Raw genomic sequence first — 12,518 nt, forward strand, 5'->3', positions numbered from 1 at the left:
TAGGCTGGGAGAATCCAGGTGCTTGAAGGCGTAAGGGCAAGAATAGGTTTGGCTGGGACCCAGGGGATGACTCCCCCTGCCCAATACATGAACATTTACTTGTGTAGTTTCCCTCATTTAGTCTAAATGCCCCCACATACTTCTACGTGACTAAATGTACCAAATCCATCTAAAAGTACAACCTCCTTGGTAAGCCTTTTCTTATGACAATAGCAGAAAATAACAGCCCCTTCCCCTCAACTCCAATAGCATTTGAGCACTTGATCTAATAGCACTTCTTGCTTTATAAATGACTTATCTCGACTCCTAGACTCCTTTATACTTACTCATCAAAGCACCAAGCATAGTGCCTCATGCACAGTAATAGCCTCAAGAAATATTGCTCAGGTGAAATCACAATTGAATGAATGAGACAACTACTAGAGAGAAATCCTTTAAAAGCTTTTGAAAAAATTGTAACCTGCCCTCTGTAAGCCTGTGTCTCAGTCATTTATTCCTCCATTATACCTCTCTTCCTGCTCTCAGAATATCTACAAAGCTGACCTAGAGTGGCTCCGAGGCATTGGCTGGATCCCCCTGGATTCTGTGGACCATGTGAGGGTTACTAAGAACCAGGAAATGATGAATCAGGTATGCAAAGCCTGTTCTCCTTCTAACCTAATGCCTGCCCTCCTACCTGCCATGTGTAGGTAGATAACCTGTGGTGGTGGAACTGTCTTAATTGTCTCCATTTCTTTACAGATCAAATATAAGAAAAATGCCCTTGACAACTATCCTAACTTTACAAGTGTGGTGGATCCTCCAGAGATTGTTTTAGCCAAGATTAATTCTGTCAATCAAAGTGATGTAAGTTTGCTTTGTGCAGGCTGAAGTGCACAGACTGGGCAGTAAATTATCTATCATTGGGTGGATCAGCTTAACTTTAGATAATTGCTTGTAAAAAAAATTGGGAGGTGGTAAATTCTAAGATCATCTTTGGAGGGTATGTCTTAAAAGTCAGTAGCAGGTGATAAATTGTATTCACTTTTAGGTATTTATATTCCTATCCAAATTATTCTATTGTTTTAGCTAAAATGGACTAAAATTCAACCAGTTGGTTAGTTTTAATCTCTAAATGTGGACTGATTGTGTTTCTAGGTAGTCTTATAAAAATGTAATATACACTTATAGTAATAAAAGATTTGGTTTTCTCTCCTTAGGTAAAATATAAAGAAACATTTAATAAAGCAAAGGGCAAGTACACGTTTTCACCAGACACACCGCATATCTCCCACTCCAGAGACATGGGAAAACTCTACAGCACTGTGAGTTCTCTTTCATGTAATAACCACTCAGTTTCTAATTTGAAGCTCTTGTTGCATTCATATGCTTGGCTGATTTTGTCAACTGCTGAACTTATAAGGCAACCTATTATTTATTTTCCCATTGCACTTAGTCTTGTGTATTAGAAGTAGCATGGTATTCAAGGCAAATGGTACTTATTCGGCTGGTGTTTTTGAGCTCCTGTGATGTGCCAGGATCTGTAGGAGGCAATGAGAGGCTAAAGCTCAATGAGACAAGCCTTCAGGAGCTCAGGCAAGTGAGGGAACAGACTTAAATTGATAGAATAATAATCTAACAAGTGCTCTGGATGCACACAGAATTGAGCACCTACCAATAGAGAAAAGGGAGGAAAGTCTGGTCCCTCTTTAGTAATCATGCATCAGCATCTCTAGCCAACAAGAGGAAAACTTGCTCTCCAAAATTTCATTCAGTTAATTTAAAGGAGGCCGATGGTGTGCACGTGTGGCCTGGGAAAGGATCTTTGCCAGTTCTCTCCCTGTGTGCAAATTTCTTGTCACTTTTACTAGGACCACAGATATAGTCAACTCTTATAAAATGCCTAGAGTCAGCTGGGCATGGTGGCTCATGTCTGTAATCCCAGCACTTTGGGAGGGTGAGGTGGGTGGATCACCTGAGGTCAGGATTCGAGACCAGCTTGGCCAACATGGTGAAACCCCGTCTCTATGAAAAATACAGAAATTAGCCAGGTGTGGTGGTACATGCCTGTAATCCCAGCTACTCAGGAGGCTGAGACAGGAGAATCTCTTGAACCCAGGAGGCGGAGGTTGCAGTGAGCCAAGATCACGCCATTGCACTCCAGCCTGGGTGACAGCAAGATTCCGTCTCGAAAAACATAAAAATAAAATAAAATGCCTAGAGTCTGTAAGTTCAATTTGCAATAAACCAAATACCTGCCCTGTTCTAGGTAGACACACTAACGGCTATAGATAAAGATTCTAGCCTTGCCTTGAACATACATGTTTCGCCTTAATTTGACCAGCTCTTTTAGTGGTATCTGAAAGAAGTTGAAAGCAAACTTTCAACTTCTTTTTGTTGCCATGTATTTCTTTGTTCTAGATACTGTATAAAGGGGCATGGGAGGGCACCAAGGCCTATGGCTACACCCTGGATGAGCGCTACATTCCCATTGTTGGAGCCAAGCATGCTGATCTGGTGAACAGTGAGGTCAGTATGACCTTTTCCTCTCCTAAGTTTGAGAGTCTTTACTGGGGATCAAGGGGCTGGTTAGGAAACTCCAGCGATTCTCAATGTTGAACCCACTTTACAGCTTAAATACAAAGAGACATATGAGAAGCAGAAAGGTCACTACTTGGCTGGAAAAGTGATCGGTGAATTCCCTGGTGTAGTTCACTGTCTGGATTTCCAACAGATGAGGAGTGCGGTAAGTAAATGTCCACTTTAACACGGGATTTGTGCCCCGTAAGTGTGCTGTCGTGTCTGCATATTTATAACTTGCCCTTTGGTTCAGGTTAGCTGGGAAATGGAGTAACGTAAAGTCCTTCCTGCCAGTCAGCCTGTGGACTCTTAATGGCTGTGTGCTTCCTCCATGCCACTTTCTCCCTAACTATTAAACACTGTGACTGCTTTGTGTTAAGTAAAGGAAAAAGCATCAGGGTCCCTATTTACCCTGTGTTATAAAAGGATGGGAAATTTCAGGCCGGTGCAATGACTCACGCCTGTAATCCCAACACTTTGGGAGGCCAAGGCAGGTGGATCACCAGAGGTCAGGAGTTTGAGACTGGCCTGGCCAACATGGTGAAACCTCATCTCTACTAAAAATACAAAAATTAGCTGGGCATGGTGGCACATGCCTGTAATTCCAGTTACTTGGGATGCTGAGGCATGATAATTGTTTGAACCCAGGAGGCAGCGGTTGCAGTGAGTGGAGATCACACCATTGTAATCCAGTCTGGGCAACAGAGCAGGACACCATCTCAAAAATAAAAAATAAAAAAAAGGATGGGAAATTTCAAAAGAAGAAGAATATCTTAAAGTACGATTTTTTTAACCTTAGTTTATTCTAGAGATACTGATCTAAATGGGAAATAAGGATCTAAAAGAGATTGATCTGAATAATTTACATTTAAATCCCTTTCTTATTTTTGTCTTTAAAACATGTTAGTTGAACTACAGAAAAAATTATGAGGATACCAAAGCAAATGTTCATATCCCCAATGACATGATGAATCATGTGCTGGCTAAAAAGTGCCAGTACATCCTCAGTGACCTGGAGTATCGACACTATTTCCACCAGTGGACGTCTCTTCCGGAAGAACCCAATGTTATACGTGTCCGAAACGCCCAGGAGATCTTGAGTGATGTATGATGTCCTTTCTGAAGCTTGACTTAGCTACAGTTTCCATGACTCTGTCTTGGCTACCCCCCAATCCTGGCTGCCATGCTCCCGTTGTCCCTGTATTCATAAATCTTGCTGCTTCTCAACACAAAGTGGCATGAGTAACCACTTTTTGGTATAAGAATCCACCCTAAGCCATAGGACACATATGTTAAATATTTAATTGGTTTAACACTAAACTCAGACTATGATATTGCTCTCAAGCTTCTTTAGACTTGGGAATTAAAGACCTTCCAGCTGGTGAGAGGCCTACCCTATGTCTTCTAAGCAAGAAGCACAGCCAACAGCTGACAGGAAATTATCAAATGCTCAATTGTAAATTCAGAATACCTTCCACATTTCATTGTTCTCTCTTTCTTACAGAATGTGTATAAAGATGACCTGAATTGGTTGAAAGGCATTGGTTGCTATGTTTGGGATACACCCCAAATCCTCCATGCCAAGAAATCATATGACCTTCAGAGTCAGGTGAGCCACCTTCCTAGAAGGACTGACTCTCCATGGGTCATCAGAATCCATGGTAGTGTCAGTGGGTTCATGGGCAGGCTGAGAAAGCTGCTGTAGCAGTGTAGGCTCTAACTGACCAAAGCCCCTCCTCTCCCAAGCAAAGCTCTTCTAGTGACCTGCTCTGGGGTTGGATCTTCCCAGTCTGAATCTCTCCTTTGGCTTAAGGCAGTGCACATTCATAACAAAAGTTTATCTGGGAGGTGTTTCATAGTGAACGACTCTCAAGCATCTATACCTTAGTTGATCAAGTTAACTTGCAGAGAGTAGGAGGTAGAAGCATCCTTTGATTACAGGTAGACAAGTTTTGGAGGAAAAAAATCAGTATCTGGAAAACTTTTCAGCATGTGGTTCAGCTCTAATGGGGCAGTTGTAATAGAATGTTGAAAGTGAGGGGCTGCTGTCAGGGATGGAGGATAGGCAAGGAAAAGGCAACAAAATGGCCAAAATCTCGATCCCAGTCTTGGTCAAGAGAAACTATTCATTCTGGCAGCCATACAAAGTCTGCAGGACTCTAGAATGACAGCCTGTTTGTTAGGATTAAAGGAGAAATCCAGAAATAAAGGCACATCTAAGTTGGCACATGCAGCTAAAACTGATGACATACCTGTATGTTACCATTTGTGGTGACTTTTGTTTTTCTTCACAGCTACAATATACAGCAGCCGGTAAAGAAAATCTACAAAACTATAATCTGGTCACAGACACACCCGTCTATGTGACTGCTGTTCAGAGTGGTATTAATGCCAGCGAGGTGCGTCTTCCTGTACTCCTCTTCCAAGGACAAACTATTTCTTGTCTTTATGTATTTTCGAACAACACAGGTAAATAACATATTGTTGCTTGTCTATAGGTGAAATATAAAGAAAATTATCATCAGAATAAGGACAAATACACAACAGTTCTGGAAACAGTGGATTATGACAGAACCAGAAACCTGAAGAATCTTTACAGCAGTGTGAGTTGAGTTTTTTCCCCTTCCTATATATGAGCCACCTTTCCCCCTTCTAAGACAGTAAGAGAATAAATGGGATGGACACTCTATCACCAAAGGCTTTTCTATGGTTTGTTTCCTGGACCTTCAATCCTACTTTACCTTATAAAATTCTAGTAGGTACAATTAAATAAGCCCCACCTTAAAAGGAGTCCTGGGAGTTAGTAGGGAGTGTGTGAGAAGGACAGAAACAGAAGGAAAACCTGCTACTCAGAAGTCAACCAGATGCATTTTCCCACATTCACAAGAAGGTCTTTAATTCCTGCAGAACCTTTACAAGGAGGCCTGGGATAGAGTGAAAGCCACCAGCTACATCCTGCCTTCCAGCACCTTGTCCCTGACACACGCCAAGAACCAGAAGCATCTGGCCAGCCATGTAAGTCAAGCAAAAACATGACAGCTTTCCCACCCTCCCCTGCTCTCCACTCCAAGAATCTTTCAGGCTGATTCATGCGTTGTCCAGAAGTACCCCCAGCATTCCCGTGGGCATGTCCAGGAAATAATTCCAAATGCTCAGTCATTAAAGTCTATGTACTCACGGCCTCTCTCTCTCTGCTGCCTGGAGAGAATCACAAGCACTTGCAAGGAGGACAGGATGTGACCTTTCAGGCTGCCTGTCTGCACATGATAACCTCTGCTAAAGCCAGAAGTAAGGATGGGCTGAAGACATAATACACCCTACAAAAATAGACTTTTTCAATAGAATTATATGGATGCTGGGCAAAAATAAACCAGTGAATATAACTGGTTATTATACCATCCCCAGTTAATATAAATTATTTTATAGCAATGAAATAAAAAACATTAAAAAAAGTTTAATTCTCCTTTTTTAAGTAGAACTTTTCTTAGATATAAACATAATTGTAAAACAAACAAACCCTAAATCTCATGAGCTGTTTAAATACAGCAGAAGGTCGTATGTCCTCTAACTCTTTATGCCTTTAAATCTTATGACCTCTAACCATTAATGCTCTTAAGTAAAACCTTTTTGTGTGTGAGTGTTTTGTTTTGGTTTCTTATACTTTAAGTTCTGGGGTACATGTGCAGAACATGGAGGTTTGTTACATGGGTATACATGTGCCATGGTGGTTTGCTGCACCCATCAACCCATCATCTACATTAGGTATTTCTCCTAATGCTATCCCTCCCCAACCCCCTACTCCCTGACAGGACCTGGTGTGTGATGTTCCCCTCCCAGTGTCCATGTGTTCTCACTGTTCAACCCCCACTTATGAGTGAGAACATACAGTGTCTGGTTTTCTGTTCTTGTGTTAGTTTGCTGAGAATGATGGTTTCAAGCTTCATCCTTGTCCCTGCAAAGGACCTGAACTCATCCTTTTTTATGGCTGCATAGTATTCCATGGTGTATATGTGCCACATTTTCTTTATCCATTCTATCATTGATGAGCATTTGGTTGGTTCCAAGTCTTTGCTATGGTGAAGAGTGCTGCAATAAATACACGTGTGCATGTGTCTTTATGGTAGAATGATTTATAATCCATTGGGTATATACCCAGTAATGGGATTGCTGGGTCAAATGGTATTTCTAGTTCTAGATCCTTGAGGAATCACCACACTGTCTTCCACAATGGTTGAACTAGTTTACAGTCCCACCAACAGTGTAAAAGTGTTCCTATTTCTCCACATCCTCTCCAGCATCTGTTGTTTCCTGACTTTGTAATGATCATTATTCTAACTGGCGTGAGATAGTATCTCATTGTGGTTTTGATTTGCATTTCTCTAATGACCAGTGATGATGAGCATTTTTTCATATATTTGTTGGTCACATAAATGTCTTCTTTTGAGAAGTGTCTGTTCATATCCTTTGCCCACTTTCTCATGAGGTTGTTTTTTTCTTGTAAATTTGTTTAAGTTCTTTGTAGATTCTGGATATTAGCCCATTGTCAGATGGATAGATTGTAGAAATTTTCTCCCATTCTGTAGGTTGCCTGTTCACTCTGATGATAGTTTCTTTTGCTGTGCAGAAGTTCTTTAGTTTAATTAGATTCCATTTGTCTATTTTGGCTTTTGTTGCCATTGCTTTTGGTGTTTTAGTCATGAAGTATTTGCCCATGCCTATGTCCTGAAAGGTATTACCTAAGTTTTCTTCTGGGGTTTTTATAGTTTTAGGTCTTTTGTGTAAGTCTTTAATCCATCTTAATTTTTGTATAAGGTGTAAGGAAGGGATCCAGCTTCAGCTTTCTGCACATGGCTAGCCAGTTTTCCCAGCACCATTTATTAAATAGGGAGTCTTCCTCCCATTGCTTGTTTTTGTCAGGTTTGTCAAAGATCAGGTGATTATAGATATGTGGTGTTATTTCTGAGACCTCTGTTCTGTTCCACTGGTCTATATATCTGTTTTGGTACAAGTACCATGGTGTTTTTATTACTGTAGCCTTGTAGTACAGTTTGAAGTCAGATAGTGTAATGCCTCCAGCTTTAGTTTTTTCCAATTCTGTGAAAAAAGTCAATGGTAGCTTGATGGGGATAACATTGAATCTATAAATTACTTTGGGCAGCAGGGCCATTTTCATGATATTGAGTCTTCCTATCCATGAGCATGGAATGTTTTTCCATTTGTTTGTGTCCTCTCTTATTTCCTTGAGCAGTGGTTTGTAGTTCTCCTTGAAGAGGTCCTTCACATCCCTTGTAAGTTTGATTTCTAGGTATTGTATTATCTTTGTAGCAGTTGTGAATTGGATTTCACTCGTGATTTGGCTCTCTGTTTATCTGTTATTGATATATAGGAATGCTTGTGATTTTTGCACATTGATTTTGTATCCTGAGACTTTGCTGAAGTTGCTTATCAGCTTAAGGAGATTTTGGACTGAGATGATGGGGTTTTCTAAATATACAGTCATGTCATCCGCAAACAGAGACAATTTGACTTCCTCTTTTCCTAATTGAATACCCGTTATTTCTTTCTCTTGCCTGATTGCCCTGGCCAGAATTTCCAGTACTATGTTGAATAGGAGTGGTGAGAGAGGGCATCCCTGTCTTGTGCCAGTTTTCAAAGGGAATGCTTCCAGCTTGTGCCCATTCAGTATGATACTGGCTGTGGGTTTGTTATAAATAGCTCTTATTATTTTGAGGTTTGTCCCATCAATAGCTAGTTTATTGAGAGTTTTTAGCATGAAGGGCTGTTGAATTTTGATGAATGCCTTTTCTGCATCTATTGAGATAATCATGTGATTTTTGTCGTTGGTTCTGTTTATGTGATAGATTACATTTATTGATTTGCATATGTTGAACCAGGCTTGCATCCCAGGAATGAAGCCGACTTCATCATGGTAGATAAGCTTTTTGATGTGCTGCTGGATTTGGTTTCATAAAACAGTATTTTTTGAGGATTTTCACATTGATGTTCACCAGGGATATTGACCTAAGATTTTCTGTTTCTGTTGTGTCCGTCAGGTTTTGGTATCAGGATGATGCTGGCCTCATAAAATGAGTTAGGGAGGATTCCCTTTTTTTCTGTTGTTTGGAATAGTTTCAGAAGGGATGGTACCATCTCCTCTTTGTACCTCTAGTAGAATTCGGCTGCGAATGCCTCTGGTGCTGGACTTTTTTTGGTGGTAGGCTGTTAATTACTGCCTCAATTTCAGAGCCTGTTATTGGTCTATTCAGGGATTCAACTTCTTCCTGGTTTAGTCGTGGGAGGGTGTATGTGTCCAGGAATTTACCCATTTCTTCTAGATTTTCTAGTTTATTTGCATAGAGGTGTTTATAGTATTCTCTGATGGTAGTTTGTATTTCTGTGGGATCGGTGGTGATATCCCCTTTATCATTTTTTATTGCGTCTATTTGATTCTTCTCTCTTTCTTTGTTAGTCTTGCTAGCGGTCTATCTATTTTGTTGATCTTTTCAAAAAAACAGCCCCTGGATTCATTCATTTTTTTGAAGGGTTTTTTGTGTCTCAATCTCCTTCAGTTCTGCTCTGATCTTAGTTATTTCTTGTCTTCTGCTAGCTTTTTTATTTGTTTGCTCTTGCTTCTCTAGTTCTTTTAATTGTGATGTTAGGGTGTCGATTTTAGATCTTTCCTGCTTTCTCTTGTGGGCATCTAGTGCTATAAATTTTCCTCTACACACTGCTTTAAATGTGTCACAGAGATTCTGAGTTCAAGTCCTGGATATCCTTGTTAATTTTCTGTCTGGTTGATCTGTCGAGTGTTGACAGTGGGGTGTTAAAGTCCCCCACTATTGTTGTGTTGCAGTCTAAGTCTCTTTGTAGGTCTCCAAGAATTTGTTTAATGAATCTGCGTGCTCCTGTGTTGGGTGCATATATATTTAAGATAGTTAGCTCTTCTTGTTTCATTGATCCCTTTTCCATTATGTAATGCCCTTCTTTGTCTCTTTTGATCTTTGTTGGTTTAAAGTCTGTGTAAAACCTTTAATTGTAAAATTCCCTGTAACCTTTATTGTCATTCTTAGCCCAGTGCTCCTTCAGAAAAATTAGAGACTTTATCTCTTAATTGTGAACATTTTATGTAACACTTTAAATCAGCATTTCTCAAACATGTTTTGACCAGGACTCACAGTAGGAAATTTATTTTTTATTTCAAGTTCACATACACACATACACACCCCTGAAGTTTATGTGAGTTTCTTCAGGCACAAATGTCTCACAGAAGAGCAGTGACTGCTAGACTAGAGACAGTGCACTCTGATCATTTCCATTCTGTTCTATTCGTTTAAATGCTAGTGACTCAGTAAATTGATTTCACTATTCTACTGGACGTACAGATGCACAGCTTAGAAATAAACTTCATTAGACAGTCTATGGAATTATTTAATTTTTACCTGGAGGAAAAAGTAAGGTATGTGATTTTAGCCAGACCCAACTCTATTTGGAAGATTGCAAAAAGGAGCAAACTTTTCATTTTGGAAGAAAAGTATTATAGATAAGATTTAAAAAGCTCAAAAGAGGCTTTTTCCTTGAGTCATGAACAAAATTATAGAGGCAAGATTCTTGGCAAGTTGGTTTTGGAGCAAGGTAAAACATAGAGAAATTAATCCTTTAAAAGAAGTATTCTGACCTTTTTTTAGGAAAAAGCTTTGTGTGTGTGTGTGTGTGTGTGTGTGTGTATGTGTGTGTGTGTGTTTAAAAGGGTGTCTTTAAATTCTATCATCTTTGAAGCTGAGAAATAGATTAGATGTAAGAAGCTGATTTTCTGTTTTGGAAAAATCTGGTGGAAATGTTGGTTGGTCTACAGTCAATGAAGAGCATTGCTGGAATTCTGATACAAACATATACTCCCATCTCTCTCTTGTTACAGAGGTCCAAGTCTCGGAGTTGTGGAAGAATTGTTATTTTATTATTGTGTGCTATGAGATTGGATCTCAGTCTCTGTCTTAACCTGGGTTTATATAATCATGGAACACTAATTAATAGGCACCATGGCTTAAGAACTAATTGTTATCCCACAGAAGTTGATTGCACTGTATTTTTGAAAGCCTTGTAGAAACGGAAATCCAAGGATTGTGTCTTCTTAGCAGCAGACTTTTCAGTTATTAAAAACAAAGATATTCCTAAGCACAGTTTTAATCTTGTACTCACGGTAGTAAGAAAAACAAAGCCATTACCACAAGAGAATATTTTTAAATGACATAATCTTTAAAATGAATTGCTTGTAGTAGCAGTAAAAGTACTAGTATTGCTATAGGAGTTTTGAAAATAGCAACTAAAATTGCATAGTGCTCTCCGGTTTCAAAGTACTTTTGTTACAGTCTGATTTCAGCCACATGATAACCCCATGGCAGGCGCTACTGCTCTATTGCTCTGTACAGTTGGGGAAATGAGCTCAGAGAAGTGGTGTCCCCAATGCTGGGTGGATCTCAGAGTCGGGTTTTCCTGTTAAGTCTTATGCTGTTTTAACAATATAAATCCATTGCTCTCTCAAACTGTTTCTTCCTTTCTACTTTTTCTCTATAGGTCAAATATCGGGAGGAATATGAAAAGTTCAAAGCTCTTTATACGTTACCAAGAAGTGTTGACGATGATCCGAACACAGCACGGTGCCTCCGAGTTGGCAAGCTTAACATCGATGTAAGTACAGCCATGCGCCCCTTAACGACTAGGATACATTCTGAGAACTGTGCCGCTCGTTATGTGATTCCATTGTTGTGCTAACATCATAGAGTACACTTCCACATACCGAGATGGGATAGCCTATTGCTCCTAGACTACAAACCTGTACAGCATGTTACTGTACTGAATACTGTAGGCAACTGTGACACAGTGGCAAGTATTCGTGTATCTAAACATAGAAAAGGTACAGTAAAAACACAGCATTATAATCTTTTGACTGAAACATTGTTATGCAACACAAGAGGGTAACTCCAAAGACCGTACTTCAAATTTAAGTCAAGTAAAATAGCCATGTATTATTACTAGGAACATTTCCTTCCCCCCACCAAGCCCCGGACTTTTTTTTTTTTTAAGACAGGTCTCACTCTGTTGCCCCGGCTGGAGGGCGGTGGTGCAATCATGGCTCACTGCAGCCTCTACCTCTCGGGCTCCGGGAATCATCCCACCTCAGCCTCCTGAGTAACTGAGTCTACAGGCATGTACCACCACACCCAGCTAAGGTTTTAATTTTTTGTAGTGATTGGAATCTCGCTATGTTGCCCACTCTGGTCTCAAACTCCTGGGCTCAAGCGATCCTTCTGCCTCAGTCTCCCACAGTGCTGGGATTGCAGATGTCACAGTGCTGGGATTGCAGGTGTGAGTCATCATGTCCCACCTGAACATTTTCTATTTACCAATGCATATGACACTGACTGTGCACATGTAAAGAAGCTACGTATTATTTCAGCTATAATGCTTTTTTTAAAAAAATTTCCCCTATTAATCCATAGAAAATGTCAGAAAATACCAGTCCCTACCCTGCCCCCAACTGTTTGCTGTGAGTTGGTTAGCCTGACTTCTCATGTATGGCCATGATGCCTTGGCACAATTTCCTATATAACTGGCATGTGATTTTAACTTGACAGCGCTTGTACAGATCAGTTTATGAAAAGAACAAGATGAAAATCCACATCGTGCCCGACATGGTAGAGATGGTTACCGCCAAGGATTCTCAGAAGAAAGTCAGCGAGATTGATTACCGGCTGCACCTCCATGAATGGATTTGCCACCCCGACTTGAAAGTCAATGATCACGTCAGGAAAGTCACAGATCAGATCAGTGATGTAAGCCTGTGACTTAAGAAGGACCCCTCCACGGCCCCGCCCCACGGCCCCCCCCCAGAGGAGCAGCAAACTCACCCATTTCTTTACCTTAGCCTTTTTCCACTATTTCTTCCCTATATGTCCATGTGT

At 40.3% G+C, this 12,518-nt stretch overlaps 1 protein-coding gene across 35 annotated transcripts in view; it reads left to right on the plus strand.

Annotated features, from left to right (window-relative positions):
- Positions 1 to 12,518, plus strand: part of NEB (nebulin) — a 232,207-nt gene that overhangs the window by 149,816 nt on the left and 69,873 nt on the right. For all 35 annotated transcript variants that reach the window (XM_033231530.1, XM_033231492.1, XM_033231495.1 and 32 more), the window contains 12 exons: positions 526 to 630; positions 742 to 846; positions 1,200 to 1,304; positions 2,401 to 2,508; positions 2,612 to 2,725; positions 3,467 to 3,664; positions 4,064 to 4,168; positions 4,854 to 4,958; positions 5,058 to 5,162; positions 5,467 to 5,574; positions 11,131 to 11,244; positions 12,192 to 12,389. In XM_033231530.1, coding sequence (XP_033087421.1) covers positions 526 to 630; positions 742 to 846; positions 1,200 to 1,304; positions 2,401 to 2,508; positions 2,612 to 2,725; positions 3,467 to 3,664; positions 4,064 to 4,168; positions 4,854 to 4,958; positions 5,058 to 5,162; positions 5,467 to 5,574; positions 11,131 to 11,244; positions 12,192 to 12,389 — 1,470 coding nt within the window. The remainder of the gene's footprint in view (positions 1 to 525; positions 631 to 741; positions 847 to 1,199; positions 1,305 to 2,400; positions 2,509 to 2,611; positions 2,726 to 3,466; positions 3,665 to 4,063; positions 4,169 to 4,853; positions 4,959 to 5,057; positions 5,163 to 5,466; positions 5,575 to 11,130; positions 11,245 to 12,191; positions 12,390 to 12,518) is intronic.

Source organism: Trachypithecus francoisi, unplaced genomic scaffold (genome assembly GCF_009764315.1).
Source record: "Trachypithecus francoisi isolate TF-2019V2 unplaced genomic scaffold, Tfra_2.0 Lachesis_group13, whole genome shotgun sequence".
Lineage (NCBI taxonomy): Eukaryota > Metazoa > Chordata > Mammalia > Primates > Cercopithecidae > Trachypithecus > Trachypithecus francoisi.